The sequence below is a fragment of the Microcaecilia unicolor genome, chromosome 4 (assembly GCF_901765095.1).
Source record: "Microcaecilia unicolor chromosome 4, aMicUni1.1, whole genome shotgun sequence".
NCBI lineage: Eukaryota > Metazoa > Chordata > Amphibia > Gymnophiona > Siphonopidae > Microcaecilia > Microcaecilia unicolor.
The window spans coordinates 181496047-181518360 of NC_044034.1; the positions used below are offsets into that span (position 1 = coordinate 181496047).

General features: G+C 46.6%; 1 protein-coding gene across 1 annotated transcript in view; it reads left to right on the top strand.

Moving 5' to 3' along the window:
• The window catches only part of RIC3 (RIC3 acetylcholine receptor chaperone), a 64318-nt gene extending 42436 nt beyond the window's left edge, over positions 1-21882 (top strand). Inside the window, exons 5-6 of the mRNA XM_030201034.1 lie at positions 378-523; positions 19789-21882. Coding sequence (XP_030056894.1) covers positions 378-523; positions 19789-20291 — 649 coding nt within the window. The 3' untranslated portion in view covers positions 20292-21882. The remainder of the gene's footprint in view (positions 1-377; positions 524-19788) is intronic.
• The last annotated feature ends 432 nt before the right edge of the window (positions 21883-22314 follow it).

Here is a 22314-nt window from a genome sequence, read left to right on the forward strand (position 1 = left end):
TATTGTGTTGCCATTGTAAGTGGTATACCATGCCATACTTTGTATTGTTTTTGAATATTTTTACTGCTGTAATTGTCTATTGCTCATGTTTGATCTATCCTTACTGTACACTGTCTTGAGTGAATTCCTTCAAAAAGGCGGTAAATAAATCCTAATAAATAAATGTGTAGCTGCAAGAAAGTGATGGGAAAGTGGTAGATCAGGTCAGGTTTGTGTTAACCACATCAGGAATGGAAGACTTAATGATCCTTGGAGTCTTTGTCTGCCATCATATTATTCTGTATTGCATTGTTTAGAACATTCTAGAATGTAGTCATCTCTCTTGTGATTTTTTTTTTAAATATATTTTTATTATCTCTCTTGTGATTTTTAATCAGGGCTGAACCTGTAAGTGCAGATCAAGAACAGAAATTGCTGGAACAGCTGAACGAAATCACAAGAGTAATGAAGGAGGGTAAACTCTTTGATGGTGTCTCCCCTGAGAAGGATGCAGAAGGTGCTCCATACGTGCAGGACCAGGAAGGTGAACTTTAATGTATTGCCTTGTAGTGATTTTTGTTGTAAGGAAACAAAATGCTACTGAAACTCTGTAAAACATAATAACATATTCCTTGTTGGCTTTGTCAGACCAGTCAAGAAAAGTTGGTTATGCCCTCCTGCCATTGGATGGAGACAAAGAAAATCTTAAAGCTGACTTCACACCCCTTATAGGTGATCAGTGCTGCCTTTCTTTCATTTGGGATTTGTAATATGGAGTGTTGCCACAATTTGGGTTTCTGCCAGGTACTTGTGACCTGGCTTGGTCACTATTTGGAAAACAGGATACTGGGCTAGATGGACCACTTGTCTGACCCAATATGGCTACCCTTATGTTCTATGTTCCATTCTTCAGTATTTCTCTGACTTTGGCAGATGATACAAAATGTGGACTAGTGCAGCAGAATCGCTAGACCACAGGACAGTGGTCTCCAGGCTCTCTTTCCCTGGCAGAGCAGAATCTCAATGGGACCCCAAGGGCGACATTCTGTGGGCTGATTCTTACAGCTAAACAGGATGCTCAGTTCATGGGGCAGTGGTCTGAGGGCTGATTCCCCTAGTTCAGGGGTAGGCAACTCTGGTCCTCGAGAGCCGCAGGCTGGTCAGGTTTTCAGGATATCCACAATGAATATGCAGGAGATAGATTTGCAAGCACTGCCTCCATGGTATGCAAATCTGTCTCCTGCACATTCATTGTGGATATCCTGAAAACTTGACCTGCCTGCGGCTCTCGAGGACCGGAGTTGCCTACCCCTGCCCTAGTTGAACAGATACTGGTATATGTGCTCATAGGACTTGAGGTTTCACTCTCAGTATTCTAGATCTTTCTTTAACTCGTCTGCTCTAATCACACTCCTTGCTGTGGTTTCTAGTCTCCAAAACAGCAGTTGGTACCATTTATTGCTAAAAACTTCACAGGAGGGATCCTGAAACATTGAAGACACCCAGCGTCTATAGTTATGGATGATGTCATGCACGTCTTCAGACAGCCCACGATAGCGAAACTCTGTGCAACAGTCAGTGTGATTGACCCACTCTGCATGTTGTGTCTACTAGTTGAAAATTCAAGTGCTTTTTCACACGAATTGTTATTCCTGTGAAGATTTTTGCAATAAATGGTACAAGAGATAAGGGGGATTTATACTGATGAAAGTAATCAATAGAAATAAAAGAAAATAAAATATGGAAAAGAAAATAAGATGATACCTTTTTTATTGGACATAACTTAATACATTTCTTGATTAGCTTTCGAAGGTTGCCCTTCTTCGTCAGATCAGAAATAAGCAAATGTTGGTAGATGACAGTATATATAAGTGAAACATCAAATCATTTCAGTGACAGTCTAACAGGATGGGGGTGGATAGGTGAGAGACAGGAAGAGTCGGGTGGATGAGGGACAGGGAGATATGCATGGAGATAGGAGGGTGACAGAGCAGTACAATTTTATGGTTTATAATGGGCTAGAAAACCCAGATCTTCGTTAAGTCCTGTCTGGTGGGTGTCAACTTATTTAATCATTCTAACTTCAAAGGTCTTACGTTCCTGTATTGTTTTAAAGTTCCCTTTCAGTATTCTTACCATGAAATCACTGGTACAGTGTTCTGGTTTTGTAAAGTGCTGCCCCACAGAGGTGACATCCTTATTGATACTAGCATTTTTCATATGGTGTCTAAGTAAAATAAATCTACTACTACTTAACATTTCTAGAGCGCTACTAGGGTTACGCAGAGCTGTACAGTTTAACAAAAAAGGACAGTCCCTGCTCAAAGGAGCTTACAATCTAAAGGACGAAATGTCAAGTTGGGGCAGTCTAGATTTCATGAATAGAGGTATAGTGGTTAGGTGCCAAAGGCGACATTGAAGAGGTGGGCTTTAAGCAAGGATTTGAAGATGAGCAGGGAGGGGCCTAGCTTATGGGCTCAGGGAGTTTATTTCAAGCATGGGGTGAGGGAGGCAGAAAGGGCGGAGCCTGGAGGTGGCGGTGGTGGTAAAGGGTACTGAAAGGAGTGATTTGTCTTGAGAGCGGAGGTAACGGATAGGAACGTAAGGGGAGATGAGGGTAGAGAGGTAAGGAGGGGCTGCAGATTGAGTGCATTTGTAGGTTAGTAGGAGAAGCTTGAACTGTATGCGGTACTTGATCGGAAGCCAGAGAAGTGACTTGAGGAGAGGGGTGATGTGAGTATATTGGTCCAGGCGGAAGATAAGACGTGCAGCAGAGTTCTGAACGGACTGAAGAGGGGATAGATGGCAAAGTGGGAGGCCAGTGAGGAGTAGGTTGCAGTAGTCAAGGCGAGAGGTAATGAGAGAGTGGATGAGAGTTCGGGTGGTGTGCTCAGAGAGGAAAGGGCGAATTTTGCTAATGTTGTAGAGGAAGAAGCGACAGGTCTTGGCTATCTGCTGGATATGCGCAGAGAAGGAGAGGGAGGAGTCGAAGATGACTCCGAGGTTGCGGGCAGATGAGACCGGGACGATGAGGGTGTTATCAACTGAGATAGAGAGTGGAGGGAGAGGAGAGGTGGGTTTGGGTGGGAAGACAATAAGCTCGGTCTTGGCCATGTTCAGTTTCAGGTGGCGGTTGGACATCCAGGCAGCAATGTCGGATAAGCAGGCTGATACTTTGGCCTGGGTTTCGGCAGTGATGTCTGGTGTGGAGAGATAAAGCTGGATGTCATCGGCATAAAGATGATATTGGAAACCATGAGACGAGATCAAAGAGCCCAGGGAAGAGGTGGGTAATTCAGGGTCACTATGCAATTGCCTCAGGCTGCACCAGCAAGGGTTTGCAGGTACCAGAGGACCAACAAGCCACTGGAGAAGGCAGAGTCCAGATGATAATAGCAGGACAGAGGCCTTTCCTCTATTGCATTCCAGTTCTAAGCTCAGCTGCTCAGGTCAGGAGAGTGTCTGCCTTGGGACCAAGAGGCTGAGTTATCATGGCTTTCTCCTTCCCAGACTAAGTGGAGCTTAGGTGATTATCTGGCCTGATCTGGCATGGACAATATAGAAGGTGAAATTTAAACATATACCTGTTATCAATAGAAATCAAACAAAATAAAATATGGAAAAGAAAATAAGATGATACCTTTTTTATTGGACATAACTTAATACATTTCTTGATTAGCTTTCAAAGGTTGCCCTTCTTCGTCAGATCGGAAATAAGCAAATGTGGTAGCAGATAGTATATATAAGAGAAACATCAAAGCATTACTTTGACAGTCTGACAGAGTGGGAGGGTGGGGGTATGCATGGGGACATCAAAGCATTTCATTGATATTCTAACAGGATGGGTGTTGGTAGGTGAGAGGAGGGTGATAAACAGAGAAATCACAAGGCAGCTACGGGTGCTGTTCAGGCACAAACAAGAAAAGCAAGTCTGGCAGCCCGGAAGATCCAGACCGGACTGGACTGAAGTCTGGAACGTGTGACAGTCCATAGCAGCCACCGGTTCTGACCACCAGAGGGCGAGGTGAGCACAGACAAGGAAACAGTCACCATCGTGACACTAAATCATTTATAAATATATTAAAAAGCAGCGGTCCTAGCACTGACCCCTCAGGAACCCCACTAACTACCCTTCTCCATTGTGAATACTGCCCATTTAACCCCACTCTTTGTTTCCTTTCCTTCAGCCAGTTTTTAATCCACAATAGGACATTTCCTCCTATCCCATGACCCTCCAATTTCCAATGTAGCCTTTCATGAGGTACCTTATCAAACGCCTTTTGAAAATCCAGACACACAATATTAACCGGCTCCCCTTTGTCCACATGTTTGTTTACTCCTTCAAAGAATTGAAGTAAATTGGTCAGGCAAGATTTCCCCACACTAAAGCCGTGCTGACTTGGTCTCGGTAATCCATGTCCTTGGATGTGCTCTGTAATTTTGTTTTTAATAATAGCCTCTACCATTTTCCCCGGCACCGACGTCAAACTCACCGGTCTATAATTTCCCAGATCTGCCCTGGAACCTTTTTTAAAAATCGGCGTTACATTGGCCACCCTCCAATCTTCTGGTACCATGGCCGATTTTAAGGATAAATTGCATATCACTAACAGTAGCTCCGCAAGCTCATTTTTCAGTTCTATCAGTACTCTAGGATGTATGGAGGAAAGCTATAAAACATATAAACACACCATAAAGAAAGCTAAAGCAAAATACTACTGCACATATGTGAACCCAGAACAGATTAACATGAAAAAAATATTCGAACTTATGAACAATGTACTGAAAATCCAAGATGTACTAGCATCAACTGAAACACCACCAACCACAGATGAGCTCGCTCAGTACTTTGAATAAAAAAATAGTAAAGGTCAGATCAAACCTTGCAAAAACACAAACATCCATCATAGACTTCTTACAAGAATACAAAACCAATGACACCCACACCATGACAGACAGAATCTGGTTCTCCTTTAAAACTCCTAAAATCAGCACAGTTAAGACATTACTGACAAAATAAGCACATGCAAACTGTCTGCTGGATAACTGCCCTAACTATATGGTGAAGAACCCACCAGACTGGTTTATCGAGCGTTTCACCAAACACATCATATACATGTTTTTGAATGGACAAGTCCCAACTGACAAAGGCGACATCGTACTCACCCCAATCCCCCAAAACACCAGATCAGAGATCCCACAACCTACAGACCAGTGGCTTCAATACCACTTTTGACCAAAATGATGGAGGGTCTGGTATCACAACAATAAATGAAATACCTGACACAATTTTCAATCCTTCACAACTCCCAGTTGGGTTTCAGACCACAACATAGTACTGAGACGGTCATAACTACTCTGATAACGAAATACAGAAGTTTAACATGCCAAGGATAGAAAATCTTACTACTATAATTCGATATGTCAAGTGCCTTCGATCTAGTAGACCACACAACACTAATTACCTTGCTCGATAACATGGGAATCAGTGGCGCAGTGGCAGCATGGTTCAGTGGTTTCCCAAGGACCAGATCCTACATTGTAAAGATGTCAAACCAGTTATCAACCTCATGGATCTCCAAGTGTGGAGGACTACAGGGTTCTCCAATATATCACCTATACTGTTCAATGTTATGATGGCTCCACTTGGAAAAAAAGTAGACCTAATGGGCTTTAACCCATTCATATAAGTAGATGATGGGGAAATCTTGCCTGACCAATTTACTTCAATTCTTTGTAGGAGTAAACAAACGTGGACAGAGGCGAGCCAGTTGATATTGTATATCTGGATTTTCAAAAGGCGTTTGACAAGGTACGTCATGAAAGGCTACAGAGGAAATTGGAGGGTCATGGGATAGGAGGAAAAGTCCTATTGTGGATTAAAACCTGGTTGAAGGATAGGAAACAGAGAGTGGGGTTAGATGGGCAGTATTCACAATGGAGAAGGGTAGTTAGTGGGGTTCCTCAGGGGTCAGTGCTAGGACCGCTGCTTTTTAATATTGTCAGGTTCTCAGGTTCAGAGCCCGCGGGGCCGGGCTCTGGAGCAACCGTGAGCCCTTGGGCTGCTGCCGAGGAGCGACAGCAGCAGGCAAAACCCACCAACCAACACTGGGCAAGCACACTGGCAGGGACTGCAGGCACTGCCCAGCGAACCGGAACACATGGACTGGAATCCCCCGGACTGGAGGACACAGGACTGGAACACACACCGGACCGGAACACACTGGACTGGAGCGCACCAGACTGGAACACACCGGACCGGAACACACCGGACTGGAGCACACTGGACTGGTCCGTACAGCTTCACCTGCACTTAGCTACAAAGCCTCCCAAGTGTTGAGCTCATGGGTTCGAGTAGCCGGCAGGACTTACTGGACGCCGGATGACATAGGGACCAGGACTGGAAACAGAAGTGCTCCTAAACCTAAACTGATCTACGGGCTCCCAATCCCTAAACCAGCAGGAGTGTTCCTAACAGTAAACTGACAAAAAGGACTTCCTAAGCCCTATACTAAACAGGAGCTCCTAATCCCTGCTCAAGAAAGGGACTTCCTAAGCCCTAAACTAACAGAGCAGGGAACTCAACACAAAGCTAACACAGGTGCTACTAAGCACCAAGCTACAAGCAGAGCTTTACACTAATAAGCTAAACACAAAACTAAACCAGCTACCTAAGCACTGCTCTAGCAAGCTAGATACAACTAACAAGGTGCTTCCTAAGCACTACTCTGGCAAGCAACCAGAAGAGCTCCTAGCACTAAAAGGGAAGACAGGGGAGCCACAAGGAGGGAAGCTAACACATAAGCCAAAAGTGCTTCTAAAGCACCAAACACCAACAGCAAAGACTGCAATGCTCCTAATAGCACAAACACCAGAAGTACTTCTAACAGCAAACTCTGCAGTGTTCCTAACAACACCAAACCCTGAAGTACTTCTATCAACAACAGAGCTTCCAAAGCCCTACACACAGCAATGCTACCAAAACCAAGAGGGAACAGAAGGGAACCAAAAGGGAAAAGCAGGAAAGCTAAACACACAGTCACCAGTGCACACTGCACTAACACTAACCTGGCCCTTAGCAAAAGCAAGCAGGGAAACTAGACACAACGTCAGAAGTGCACACTGCACCACCCTACCTACAGCAAACACCACTGTTGCAAAAGCCCTGAAGGAAACAACACCACTTCCTTATCAAGGCCCTCCCTGATGATGTCACACTCCCTAGACCTAGGCAAAAGCACACTGACCCAGAGAGGCCCAACCCACACCAATGCAAAACCGTGAAACACTTGAAGCCAGTACACCCAAAGAGAGTTAGAGCAACTCAGGCAACACACACACAGGTGCAGTAGTAAAGTAAAACAATTAACCCCATGCTGCTGGAAGCTGCCAGCACAGAGAGACAGAGCCAGCTCAGAAAGGACAGAGAAAAGAAACAGAAGCCAGCTAAGAAGCTGACCCCCAGGAAAGAGGTAAGTTTGAGAGGGGTTCAGACCCCAATCATAACAGCACCTCCCCCTCAAGGCTCCCGTGTCCCCACGGGAGCTCCAGGTCTCAAAAGACAATTTAGGTCTCCATGGGTAGCTGTGATGAAATCTCCCAATGGGTTTCACAACATAAATCTGGGCGGCTGGGCAGGACGTGACAAGTACATCTGGAACTAGGAAACCAGAATGGATTTGGCCGCCATGAGGCTCTTTAGAACGGCTGCTAGGCAGGATCAGAGTCTTGGATGCAACAAGTGGAGTCCTATTCAACAGGAACCATCTCTTGAAGGAATCCACAACTTCCTTGACTTCCTGGCACTCCACTGTAGCAGCCAGACCTGGGCTAGAGCCCACACCCATCCTGGAATCTAAAGCCGGACAGGAACTCGAACAGGACTTCAGACTGGACCTTGCCTCTTGGCTGGAGCTGGAACTCAGGAGGGGTTCAACGTCTTGGTTGAAGTGGGATCTCAGAGTAGACTCAGCATCTTGCCTGAGACTGCAATCTGATCCGGCCTCAGCCTCTTGGCCGGAACTGCCACTCAATTCGGACTCAGCCTCTTGGCTGGACTCGGTACTCAACGTAGACTCAGCATCTCGGCTGGCACTGGGACTTGCTCCGGACTCAGCATCTTGGCCGGAACTGCAACTTGACCCGGACTCAGCCTCTTGGCTGGGACCGCAACTCTCACCGGACTCAGCATCTTGGCCGGGACTGTAACTTGACCCGGACTCTGCATCTTGCCTGGAACTGGAACTCCAACTCTCACCGGACTCAACATCTTGGCCGGGACTGCAACTTGACCCAGACTCAGCATCTTGCCTGGGACTGGAACTCCAACTTGACCCGGACTCAGCATCTTGCCTGAGACTGCAATCTGATCCGGCCTCAGCCTCTTGGCCGGAACTGCCCCTCAATTCGGACTCAGCCTCTTGGCTGGACTCGGTACTCAACGTAGACTCAGCATCTCGGCTGGCACTGGGACTTGCTCCGGACTCAGCATCTTGGCCGGAACTGCAACTTGACCCAGACTCAGCATCTTGCCTGGGACTGGAACTCCAACTTGACCCGGACTCAGCATCTTGCCTGGGACTGTAACTCAATTCTGATTCGGCATCTCGGCTGAACTCTGCACTCGGTGTAGACTCAGCACTCATCATGGACTCAATATCTCGGCTGGGCTCTGCACTCGGTGTAAACTCAAAATCCCGGCTGGGACTGCAACTCGATCCAGACTCAGCATCTTGACTGGAACTGCAACTCGATCCAGACTCAGCATCTTGACTGGAACTACAACTCGATCCAGACTCAGCATCTTGACTGGAACTGCAACTCGATCCAGACTCAGCATCTTGACTGGAACTACAACTCGATCCAGACTCAGCATCTTGACTGGAACTGCAACTCAATCCAGACTCAGCATCTTGACTGGAACTGCAACTCGATCCAGACTCAGCATCTTGACTGGAACTACAACTCGATCCAGACTCAGCATCTTGACTGGAACTGCAACTCGATCCAGACTCAGCATCTTGACTGGAACTACAACTCGATCCAGACTCAGCATCTTGACTGGAACTGCAACTCAATCCAGACTCAGCATCTTGACTGGAACTGCAACTCGATCCAGACTCAGCACCTTGACTGGAACTGCAACTCGATCCAGACTCAGCATCTTGACTGGAACTGCAACTCAATCCAGACTCAGCATCTTGACTGGAACTGCAACTCAATTCTGATTCGGCATCTCGGCTGAACTCTGCACTCGGTGCAGACTCAGCACTCATCGTGAACTCATCATCTCGGCTGGGCTCTGCACTCGGTGCAGACTCAGCACCCATCGTGGACTCATCACTCGGTGTAGACTCAGCATCCCGACTGGGACTGCAACTCGATCCAGACTCAGCATTTTGACTGGAACTGCAACTCAATCCAGACTCAGCCTCTCGGCTGCCACTGCTGCCACTCGATCCGGACTCAGCATCTTGGCAGGCAAAGCCCTTCAGGCTGGACTCAGAAGTTGGCGGGAAAAATCAGGAAGCCACCTTCTTTCAGCTTGGGCTTCAGGAGTATCCCGTAGGGTTGGCTCCGAGAGGGTAAAAGAACAGCTTGGTAGAGGGATCAATAGCAGAAACTGGGTTTTCTTCGAACCCAAGCCAGGAGACACGCCTTCTTTCCGCTGCAGCTTCAGGAGTATTCTTCAGGGCTGGATCAGACAAAAGTGCAACCCGGTAATCCTGGAGTGTCAGAAACGGATCCAGATCAAAAATGGGGTTGGAACTGGGATCCAAACTGGTACTAGGAGGCTTGGTTTGAAGCGCCACTTGAACTGGACGCAGAGACTTGGCTTGAAGCGCTGCTTGGACTGGAATCGGAGACTCAGTCAGAAGCATCCCTCGGACTGGACTCAGAGGCTTGAGTGGAAGCGCCACCTGAACTGGGATCGGCGACTCGGTTAGGAGCATCCCTTGGACTGGCCTCTGAAGCTTGGCTGGACGTGCTGCTCGGACTGGATTCAGAGGCTTGTCTGGGCGCGCTGCTTGAACGGGACTGGACCCCTGCTGGGCCCAGAGCGTGGAATTCCCAAGACGTCTCCTCTCAGCGACAGCTTCAGGAGTATCCCACAAAGCTGGATTCAAGACCAGGCTGCGGCGATATTCAGCGAGCGTGATAAAAGGGTCCATATCTGAAACTGGGTTTTCAGCGATTCCAAGCCATCGGACACGTTTTCTCTCAGCTGCCGCTTCAGGAGTCTTCTTCAAAACAGGATGAGACAAAAGTTTCCCACGATACTGACGAAGAGTCATAGAAGGATCAAGAACAACGATGGAGCTGGACCCCAGCTGGGTCAGCTGGGCGGGGGTTCTTGCCGGGCTCATGGCCTTTGCAATCTGTCAGGTTCTCAGGTTCAGAGCCCGCGGGGCCGGGCTCTGGAGCAACCGTGAGCCCTTGGGCTGCTGCCGAGGAGCGACAGCAGCAGGCAAAACCCACTAACCAACACTGGGCAAGCACACTGGCAGGGACTGCAGGCACTGCCCAGCGAACCGGAACACATGGACTGGAATCCCCCGGACTGGAGGACACAGGACTGGAACACACACCGGACCGGAACACACTGGACTGGAGCGCACCAGACTGGAACACACCGGACCGGAACACACCGGACTGGTCCGTACAGCTTCACCTGCACTTAGCTACAAAGCCTCCCAAGAGTTGAGCTCATGGGTTCGAGTAGCCGGCAGGACTTACTGGACGCCGGATGACATAGGGACCAGGACTGGAAACAGAAGTGCTCCTAAACCTAAACTGATCTACGGGCTCCCAATCCCTAAACCAGCAGGAGTGTTCCTAACAGTAAACTGACAAAAAGGACTTCCTAAGCCCTATACTAAACAGGAGCTCCTAATCCCTGCTCAAGAAAGGGACTTCCTAAGCCCTAAACTAACAGAGCAGGGAACTCAACACAAAGCTAACACAGGTGCTACTAAGCACCAAGCTACAAGCAGAGCTTTACACTAATAAGCTAAACACAAAACTAAACCAGCTACCTAAGCACTGCTCTAGCAAGCTAGATACAACTAACAAGGTGCTTCCTAAGCACTACTCTGGCAAGCAACCAGAAGAGCTCCTAGCACTAAAAGGGAAGACAGGGGAGCCACAAGGAGGGAAGCTAACACATAAGCCAAAAGTGCTTCTAAAGCACCAAACACCAACAGCAAAGACTGCAATGCTCCTAATAGCACAAACACCAGAAGTACTTCTAACAGCAAACTCTGCAGTGTTCCTAACAACACCAAACCCTGAAGTACTTCTATCAACAACAGAGCTTCCAAAGCCCTACACACAGCAATGCTACCAAAACCAAGAGGGAACAGAAGGGAACCAAAAGGGAAAAGCAGGAAAGCTAAACACACAGTCACCAGTGCACACTGCACTAACACTAACCTGGCCCTTAGCAAAAGCAAGCAGGGAAACTAGACACAACGTCAGAAGTGCACACTGCACCACCCTACCTACAGCAAACACCACTGTTGCAAAAGCCCTGAAGGAAACAACACCACTTCCTTATCAAGGCCCTCCCTGATGATGTCACACTCCCTAGACCTAGGCAAAAGCACACTGACCCAGAGAGGCCCAACCCACACCAATGCAAAACCGTGAAACACTTGAAGCCAGTACACCCAAAGAGAGTTAGAGCAACTCAGGCAACACACACACAGGTGCAGTAGTAAAGTAAAACAATTAACCCCATGCTGCTGGAAGCTGCCAGCACAGAGAGACAGAGCCAGCTCAGAAAGGACAGAGAAAAGAAACAGAAGCCAGCTAAGAAGCTGACCCCCAGGAAAGAGGTAAGTTTGAGAGGGGTTCAGACCCCAATCATAACAAATATATTTATAAATGATTTAGAGATGGGAGTAACTAGCGAGGTAATTAAATTTGCTGATGACACAAAGTTATTCAAAGTCGTTAACTCGCGACAGGATTGTGAAAAATTACAGAAGGACCTTACGAGACTGGGAGACTGGGCGGCTAAATGGCAGATGACATTTAATGTGAGCAAGTGCAAGGTGATGCATGTAGGAAAAAAGAACCCAAATTATAGCTACGTCATGCAAGGTTCCACGTTAGGAGTTACGGACCAAGAAAGGGATCTGGGTGTCGTCGTCGATAATACACTGAAACCTTCTGCTCAGTGTGCTGCTGCAGCTCGGAAAGCGAATAGAATGTTGGGTATTATTAGGAAAGGTATGGAAAACAGGTGTGAGGGTGTTATAATGCCGTTATATCGCTCCATGGTGCGACCGCACCTTGAGTATTGTGTTCAATTCTGGTCGCCGCATCTCAAGAAAGATATAGTAGAATTGGAAAAGGTGCAGCGAAGGGCGACTAAAATGATAGCGGGGATGATAGGGGGGCTTCCCTATGAAGAAAGACTAAGGAGGCTAGGGCTTTTCAGCTTGGAGAAGAGACGGCTGAGGGGAGACATGATAGAGGTATATAAAATAATGAGTGGAGTGGAACAGGTGGATGTGAAGCGTCTGTTCACGCTTTCCAAAAATACTAGGACTAGGGGGCATGCGATGAAACTACAGTGTAGTAAATTTAAAACAAATCTGAGAAAGTTTTTCTTCACCCAACGCGTAATTAAACTCTGGAATTCGTTGCCGGAGAATGTGGTGAAGGCGGTTAGCTTGGCAGAGTTTATAAAGGGGATAGACGGTTTCCTAAAGGACAAGTCCATAAACCGCTACTAAATGTACTTGGGAAAAATCCACAATTCCAGGAATAACATGTATAGAACGTTTGTACGTTTGGGAAGCTTGCCAGGTGCCATTGGCCTGGATTGGCCGCTGTCGTGGACAGGATGCTGGGCTCGATGGACCCTTGGTCTTTTCCCAGTGTGGCATTACTTATGTACTTATGATGATGTCACCATTTACATGCCTTTTAACAACAGTATCACAGAAATATTGGACAAGGTTAAAAAAGGACTGGACCTTATGGAAAACTGGGCCACAAATTTCAAACTCAAATTAAATAGAGACAAAACCAAATTACATAGAGGCATATTTTCAAAGCACTTTGGGAGGCTAAGTTCCATAGGTTTCTATGGAACTTTGGGAGGCTAAGTGCTTTGAAAATGAGCCTGATAGTAACATAGTAATTCCTGGTCCTATCTAGCCTGCGCAATCCCATATCTCACCAAAATTTCACAATCGAAACCAAATCGAAACACAACTAAAATTTGGGAACTATTCTTGAAAAACACTTATCTCTGGACAGTCAAATATCTGCAGTAACATCAAAATGCTTCAGAACACTATGGAAACTGAGAAGGATCAGAGACTATTTTCCTAGACAGTCATTCCGGATAATGGTTCAATCACTGATACTGTCAAAACCAGACTATTGTAACGCAGCATACATAGAAAACATACTAAAATCGTTGCAAACAGTCCAAAACATGGCAGCAAGACTGATACTCAAGAAGTTGAAATACGAAAGAGCTACTCCATTGCTAGAAATGTTATACTGGTTGCCAGTCAAGGCAAGACTGCTTTTCAAAGCCTTATTTTCAAGATACTATTCGGAATGACTCCTGAATATATGCTAGATCTGATTGAACTATCCCCAAGGAATGCAAGCCCAGAAACCAGAGGCTACCTACTTCTTCATCTACCCAACTGCAGAAACATAACAATCTACACGGCAGGGTTTAGCTGTCGGGGCGCCAAAAGGTGGAACTCCATACCCAAAGCCACAAGAAGCATCACTAGCTAGCTTCAGTTCAGGAAAGAACAGAAGGCCTACCTTTTCAAAACATTTTATAGCTAACTACAGAAAGTATCGATGTTCACGACTATTTCTAACTGCATAACATTACTGTAATGTCACCTAACTGTAAATTGTAAGCCACTTTGAACCGAAACTTGTTTTTGGATAATAGTTGGATACAAGAATTCATAAAGAAATAAATAAACAATCAAATGCATTTGTTCTCCCTAGGCTTGAACTAATGGGGTTAACATACCCTACAAGCTGCATCAAGGCCACCCACCTGAAACCAAACCCCAACTATCCCCAACACCATAGGGAGGGAGGGAGAGCAAACACTGTCTCAAAACAAGCAGGAGAACTCTCTTTCATACCTTTACTCCTGTTCCACGATTGGCTCTCTTTCCTCCACCAAAACTGCAAGAGCCATCCTCAGGGGTTGAGAAGAGTTTGTTCAGCCCTATTAGTCAGTGCCAGTTGAATGTGGAGCTTTATAAGTGAAACCTTCAGTGTAAAATGATACAAATGTGCACATTTATATGTACTCATGTGAGGTTTAATATTCCACATAGCATTTTTAAATTTATTAGTTTTCAGAAAAGTCATAAACTTATGAAAGTATCAGTGGTATTTAAAAAAATACATGAACTTTTCTGCAAGAATGCTTGCAAGATTGTGAGCAATGATCCTCCAGTTTAAAAAAATCAAGCCTCCAATAATGCTGCAATAATGACCTAAATAAAGAGGAGTCTGGAAGAAGTCCAGGGCAAGTGCTAGCCCCAAATTGGCATAAATCACATGTACTGTACATCTCTTCTGTGTAAAAATGTGTTTGTCCCCTGAAGCAGCAAGATTGCGTTCTCGGCATCCACACAGAATGACATCAACATGAGAGACATCTTGTGGGAACGCAACCTGGAATACCCATCTGGAGTATGTTGCAGTCTGATGCCCCTCTCATAGCCTCACCCCTTTTGGGGTTGTGTGTGAAAGGATTTAGGCATGGATTTTTATAGAATAACACGCAGCCAGATCCATGCACAAATCTAAAATAGAACCAATTAATATCAACTGTTGATTGTTTACAGCTAGTTATTGATTGTTAATGGTTCATTTACTAATTTATTTGTGTGAGGATCTCAGGATCGCACGCAATTTTAGAATCCGGGGGATGATGCGTGAGTAAGAGAGAGCAAAGGAAGAGGGAGAATCACTCTTGCTGCAGTGCAGTGAGCCCAGCATAGAGTGAAGGAGTGGCCTCATGTTTAGTGCAGTAGGTTGCGGAACTGTGTTTGATTCCTGCTGCTGCCTAACAGTAGTGGGTTGAGATCCTGGGGAACCAGATTCAGTTCCCTCTGCAGCTCCATGTGACCCTGGACAAGTCACTCAGCCCTCCATTGTCCAGGTACAGTACACCACTTAGATTGTGAGCCCATTTGGAACAGTGCTAGAAAATTGTACTTGTTAACTGCAGAAGGCCTCAGTGGTGTATCAAATGTGCTAAGTAAATAAATGTTTTAAAAACCCAAGTAAATCTAACCAGACAGAAAGTCTTCTGAAAGATAGTGTATCAGTTGACTCGCTTAAAAGCAATAAAATTGTTGCAGTCTCTTTGCTCAAATGTATGGAGGGTCTTGCTTGGTGAGCTTCATGCTACTACTACTACTACTTAGCATTTCTATAGCGCTGCCAGGGTTACGCAGCGCTGTACAAGTTTAAACACGGGGAGGGACAGTCCCTGCTCAAGAGAGCTTACAATCTAACTGTAACAGACTACGTAGTCAGTGTAGGTAACAGGAATGGGGAAGGTGGTTAGGCGCCAAAAGCAAGGGAGAAGAGATGGGCCTTGAGTAAGGACTTGAAGATGGGCAGGGAGGGCGCATGGCGTATGGGCTCAGGAAGTCTGTTCCAGGCATAATGTGCTGCGAGGCAGAAGGGGCGGAGTCTGGAGTTAGCGGTGGTGGAGAATGGTACAGATAGGAGTGATTTGTCCTGAGAGCGGAGGTTACGGGTGGGAACATACGGGGAGAGGAGGGTAGAGAGGTAATGGGGGGCAGCAGATTGAGTGCACTTGAAGGTCAATAGGAGAAGCTTGAACTGTATACGGTAGTGGATTGGGAGCCAGTGAAGCGACTTGAGGAGAGGGGTGATATGAGAGTATCGGTTCACGCGGTAGATAAGACGTGCGGCGGAATTTTGGACAGATTGAAGGGGGGATAGGTGGCTAAGCGGGAGGCCAGCGAGGAGAAGGTTGCAATAGTCAAGACGAGAGGTAACGAGCGAGTGGATGAGGGTTCGGGTGGTCTGTTCAGAGAGGAATGGGCGAAAATTGCTAATATTATAGAGGAAGAAGCGACAGGTCTTAGCTGTCTGCTGGATATGGGCAGAGAAGGAGAGGGAGGAATCGAAGATGACTCCGAGATTGCGTGCTGAAGAGACGGGGAGGATGAGGGTGTTGTCAACAGAGACGGAAAGTGGGGGAAGAGGAGAAGAGGGTTTGGGTGGAAAGATAAGGAGCTCAGTCTTTGCCATGTTCAATTTCAGATGCCGGTTGGACATCCAGGCAGCGATGTCGGAAAGGCAGGCTGAAACTTTGGCCTGGGTTTCGACTGTGATGTCGGGAGTGGAGAGGTAAAGCTGGGTGTCATCGGCATAGAGATGGTACTGGAAACCATGTGATGAGATCAATGAGCCTAGGGAAGAGGTGTATATCGAGAAGAGAAGTGGTCCAAGGACAGATCCTTGAGGAACCCCAACAGAGAGCGGGACTGGGGTGGAAGAGGAGCCATTAGAAGATACTCTGAAGGTGCATTGGGAAAGATACGAGGAGAACCAGGAGAGGACGGAGCCCTGGAACCCAAATGAGGACAGTGTGTCAAGAAGTAAATTATGATTGACGGTATCAAAGGCGGCGGATAGGTCGAGGAGGATGAGGATGGAATAATGGCCTTTGGATTTGGCGAGGAACAGGTCATTGCAGACTTTAGAGAGTGCTGTTTCTGTCGAGTGTAGTGGGCGAAAGCCAGATTGAAGCGGGTCGAGGACAGCCTGAGAGGAGAGGAAGTCAAGGCAACGGCTGTGGACAGCACGTTCAAGTAATTTGGAGAGGAAGGGTAGAAGAGAGATGGGGCGGTAGTTGGAGGGACAGGTGGGGTCAAGTGATGGATTTTTGAGAAGTGGTGTGACTACAGCGTGCTTGAAGGTGTCAGGGACAGTAGCAGTGGAGAGAGAGAGGTCGAGGATGTGACAGATTGAGGGGTTAACTGTAGGAGAGATGTTGGTAAGCAGATTGGTGGGAATGGGATCCGAGGAACAGGTGGTGCACTTAGAGGAAGAAAGAAGGCGAGCAGTTTCCTCTTCGGTGATCTCAGGGAAGGAGGAAAAGGAGGCCGGGTTAAGTTGGTTGAGGGAGTGGGTTAAGAAGTCACAGGGAGGAGAAGGCTTGGAAGTGAATTCAAGGTTAATCTTCTGCACTTTATCGCGGAAGTGGTCAGCTAGTGTTTGAGGAGAGAGTGAGGGGGGGTGGGAGCGGAGGGTACTTTAAGTAGGGAGTTGAGGGTGGCGAAGAGGCGACGAGGGTTGGAGCCAAGAGAATTGATTAATTGAGAATAATATTCCTGTTTGGCAAGGAATAGGGAGGACTGGAAGGAGGATAGCATGAATTTGTAATGGGTGAAGTCTGATAGGGTGCGAGATTTCCTCCAGAGTTGTTCAGCAGATCGGGTGCAGGAGCGAAGGTAACGGATGCAAGGGGTTAACCAGGGCTGAGGATTAGTGCGCTTAGTGGGGCGAGAGACAGATGGTGCTAGGGTATCCAGAGCAGTGGAGAGAGTTTCATTGTAGGTAGAGACAGCCGTGTCGACAGATTCAGAAGACGAGATGGAAGGGAAGAGATTGGAGATGTGAGAGGATAGGGTAGGGGGGTCGACAGCTTGGAGATTCCTGAAGGCCGTGGTTATAGTTGGGCGAGGTTGAGGGGGAGGGTGATGAAGTGTGAGGGTGATTAGGTGATGATCTGAGATAGGAAGGACTGAGGTGCAGAAATTGGAAGGTGAGCAGGAAGAGAAGAGAACGAGGTCGAGACAATGGCCATCACGGTGAGTAGGGGTGGTAGAGCAAAGTCGGAGGTTAAAGGAGGATATCAGAGTGAGGAATTTAGAAGCGTAGGAGTTGGATGGGTTGTCAACGTGAATGTTAAAATCACCAAGAATGAGGGATGGAGATGCGGGATCAAGAAAGACGGTGAGCCAAGTGTCGAAGTCAGTAAGGAATGAAGAGAGGGGCTTGTCAGGGGGGCGGTAGATGACTGCAACTCTGAGTGGTAATGGGTAGAATAGCCGGATGGAGTGAGCTTCGAAGGACGAGAAGCAGTGAGACTGCGGTAGGAGGAGGGGTTGGAAACTACAGGAGGGTGAGAGAAGTAGCCCGACGCCTCCACCGCGGCCATCTGGGCGGGGAGTGTGGGAGAAGAGATAGCCTCCATGACAAAGGGCCGCGACTGAGGCAGAGTCGTCAGGGGAGAGCCAGGTTTCAGTTAGGGCGAGCAGTTGGAGGGAACGAGAGATGAAGAGATCGTGGGTGAAGGGCAATTTGTTGCAGATCGAGTGGGCATTCCACAAGGCACATGAGAAGGGGAGGGAAGAGGGGGGGAGGAGGGGAATAGAGACGAGGTTGGAGACATCACGGAATCGTTTGCATGGATAGGAGGAGGACAGGTGGGGGGGGGGCCTGGATTAGGATTAATGTCTCCCGCGGATAGCAGGAGGAGGAGCAAGAGAGTGCGGAGGAGGGTGGGGCAGGTTGGACGACGAAGGCAACGAAGACGGGGTGCACTTAGGAGGAATGGTGAAGGGTTGATGGTAGGAAGGAGGTGTTGGAGATTAAGGGCTAGGAAGGAGGAGGGGGACAAGAGAGATGGTGAGGTGGTGAGGGATGGGGTGAATAGGGTATTGCCGTAGCGGGCAGGACGGGAGGGAACACAGGTGGGCAATGGGTTCTAGCGGTAGACAGCGGTAAGGGGAGGGGAAAAAGATTAGGAAGGGACAGGGCAAGGAAGGGAAACACTTTGGACCGCTATCCTCTCCACTGACATAAGCTATTGCCCCAGGCCAAACAATAAGAACATAAAAATAGCCATACTGGGAATGACCAATGGTCCATCTAGCCCAGTATCCTGCTTCCAACAGTGGCCAATCTAGGTCACAAGTATCTGGCAGAAACCCAGTTAGTAGCAACATTCCATGTTACCAATCCCGGAGCAAGCAGTGGCTTCCCCAATGTCCATCTCAATAACAAACCAGTGAAGGGTATTTTGTAAAGGCTGTGGAGAAATTGAAATTCAGAGGTGAGGGTGAGTGAAGGAGGCTGCTAGAAGAAGTATTTCATGAAAAGAAAGTGGTTGGGGACTAGTAAGGACAGGAATAAAGGAGGAAAATTGAATTGAAGAACTGGGAGGAAGAAGCATCGAGTTTGGAAAGAATATTTGAATGCTGTTTTCAAGGTTACAGCTCTTGACCTGGTAGCATCATTGCATCTTGTGGTATGAACAGTTTGGATTGGATCCTTTAGTAGAAGAATTCTTCAAAAGAAGCCTGCTTTGCCCTTCACAGGAGCACTTCTAATACTACTTTGTGGGTGGAAAGTCAAAACCTGGTTGAGGATGATAAAAATGACTTGTAGTGGAGAAACAAAACTTCCTAATGTCCTCAGACCTCCTCATCCCCTATATTTCCAGTATTCTAAATGTACCCATTTCTACGGAGCACTTTGTTTTATGGACGGAGGAAAACGGTTATACAATGGCTTATTGTAGAGGGTGTGTAAGGTCTGGTATGCCACAAGGAGCTAAAATCTATTATCATTCTTTAGGAAATGTATCTAAGTTTTGTAAAAATATTAAAATCTATTTCTGATCACTTTAGTAGAGTGAACAAAACCTCTCATTTGCTTTATCTTAGACATTTGTAAATTATACAGATGTACATTTTTAAAGTTCTGGTGTAATGTTTTCATTTTGACTATTAATTATGGATATTTTGTTTAAAGGTTATCCAGAGGAAACATACCGCCTCTATGAAAATTCTGACTGCTGCAGAGGTAGATGTGCCACAGTTCTTGTTGATTGCTCTGAGATAAATCAGCCATTTGTAAAGGAATTAGCAGAAAGAATGGAAGTTGTAGAAGATGAGGAAAATTTGTACAGTGAAACAGCAGTGAATTCTAATGAAATTAAGAGCTTCAGGGATGAGGAGGACAGGCGCACCATCTATAGTGACCAGAGTGAGGACCTCCGTTGGAGTCAGAATGTTGACAAGTGCCCCTGTTATGACCATAATGATAACGATCCTGCTGTCAGAGCTGAGAATTCTGGGTTCAGTTTAGACAGCTGCAGTGATCGAGATGACCATTTGAATGATGGCAATAAAATGGAAAAAAATAACAAAGCTGTCCAAAGACATGAACTGGGCCCATTACGAAAGCGCAGCAGAAAAGGATCAGAATTATTTTTTTTATTATTATTGTTGGGGTCAATATTCAGTGTAGTTTAAGTGGGCAGTGGAGGCTCCTGCCTGCCTGAATAACACTGAGCAGGCCAGCTGTTAATATTCAGTGACATTTAACCAGGCAGTGCCACTGAATATTGTCTTACCTACCTAGGTGGAATCTGGGCAGTGCCGGGAGAGTCTGGGGGCAGAATTGGGGAGGAGCTGGCAGTTATGTATGTTTATATTTAGTCCTAACTTTACCTACTCATCTATGGATGTGACGGCACTGAATATCAGCTAACCTCTGGGTAGCTGGTCAAACCCAGCTCTGGTCCTCCAACACCCCCCTCCTGTTTCCGTTCCCACCCCCATGATCTTACAACGCCTCTTTCCCTTACCAGATCCCCATTCCAAGCCTCTCTTTTCATGAAAGAGTTGCTGCTAAGACTCTCACCCTCTACCACATGTTGGACTTACCCTCCGTTCCTTCCCCATCCAGCTGTATGTTCAAAATGGTAGCAAGGATCCTAGTGGTAGTATCCTTGTTTGGAAGGCAGAACTTTAGCGGTAGTGACATGAGACTACTGCTAGGAGTCACAGCTACTATTTTGAACTTCGATTCGGAGTCAGACAGAGCAGGAGCAGAAGGGGACTGCTCCTGTACTGCCCCACACACCACCACTAGGGATCACCTCCATGTAAGTCCCAGAGGTGGCAGGACGTCAGGGGAAAGAGTCTTTGTTAATGACCCTTTCAGGCGAGGAGAGACTTGGAATGGGGATTGGGTGCCAGGTGAGGGGGAAGGTTGTGAGATTAGAGGGGAATCAGAACTGGGGAAAGATCAGAGAAATGGGGAGTGCAATGGTGGGGGGAGGGGTCAGAGTGACAGACCCCCTTATCCAGGTCCTGTCCAATGTTCAGCTGGGTCCTAGATAAGTGTCTTATGCGGCTCTAGGCTGAATAATGACCAGGACACAAATAATTGCTGATGGTCAGCTTCTGGTCAGTCATGCCAGATATTCAATGGTGGAACCTGGACATGGCCTGTCATTGAATATGTGGGACTAATTTAGCCATCAGTGATCAGTGCTTAAAAAAAGCATGAGTGCTGCCTGCTGAACGTCAGGGGGGTTATGTTTATTATTTTACATATAGCTACACAGAGGAAGAATAGATTTTGAAAGTATTTCTGCAGGTAAAACAGTGCTTAACCTATGGAAATGGGATTTTAGAAAACTGTTCACCCAGTATGTTGATAAACTTGTGGGCATACTGCCTGTGTGCATGTAAGTTTACCTGAACTGGATGCAGGTGTTCCAAGGGGATAATTGTGGACGGTTTGCATTTAAACCCAGATTTTACGTGCCTACTTCTACATGTGCATGCAACTGTAAAATTACACCCCTAGCAAAAACAGAATCTATTGAGTGCTTATGTTAAAAATATCCAAAATAAAGTGCTGTGGTCTGCCTTGCCACTTGTGGACATGGGTGTGGAGGTCGTACAGAAGGGACACTATGAAGGTGATTTTAGAAAAGTTATTCAACATTTACACATGTCTAAAGCTCATACATGTATAAATAGTTTTTAAAACACCATTACATATATGTATATGCCAGTAATAGAAACAGATTTGAAGGAGGTTTGTTGTAGGTGTGGTTTGAGTTGACCTTCATCCATATTTTTAGGTTCAATAATTTTTTATTGATGATATAACAAACTCAACATTCAGCATTCACAGAACTTAACCATGTAAAATCATAAGAACAGAATACATTCAAAGTGATAGTCTTATCATCAATGTTTTTACGTTTCTCCCCACTGTTTCCCCATCCCCTGTCCCTCCATACGTTGGTTTGACCTTCTTAGTAACATTTTGAGCATAATATGGGCCAGTAAACTGACCCTTGCGATCACCATCTTTGATCATCAGCATTCCATCGAGCTTCAGAGCGCCTGGTTTCTGATGGCCCTCTTAAGAATGTGATCTGTCCCTATGCACGATAACTTAGGCCATTTATACAAAACTTTCCAATGAACATACCATAAGTACGACAAAGTTCCGCTATCTATCCTGCAATCCTTA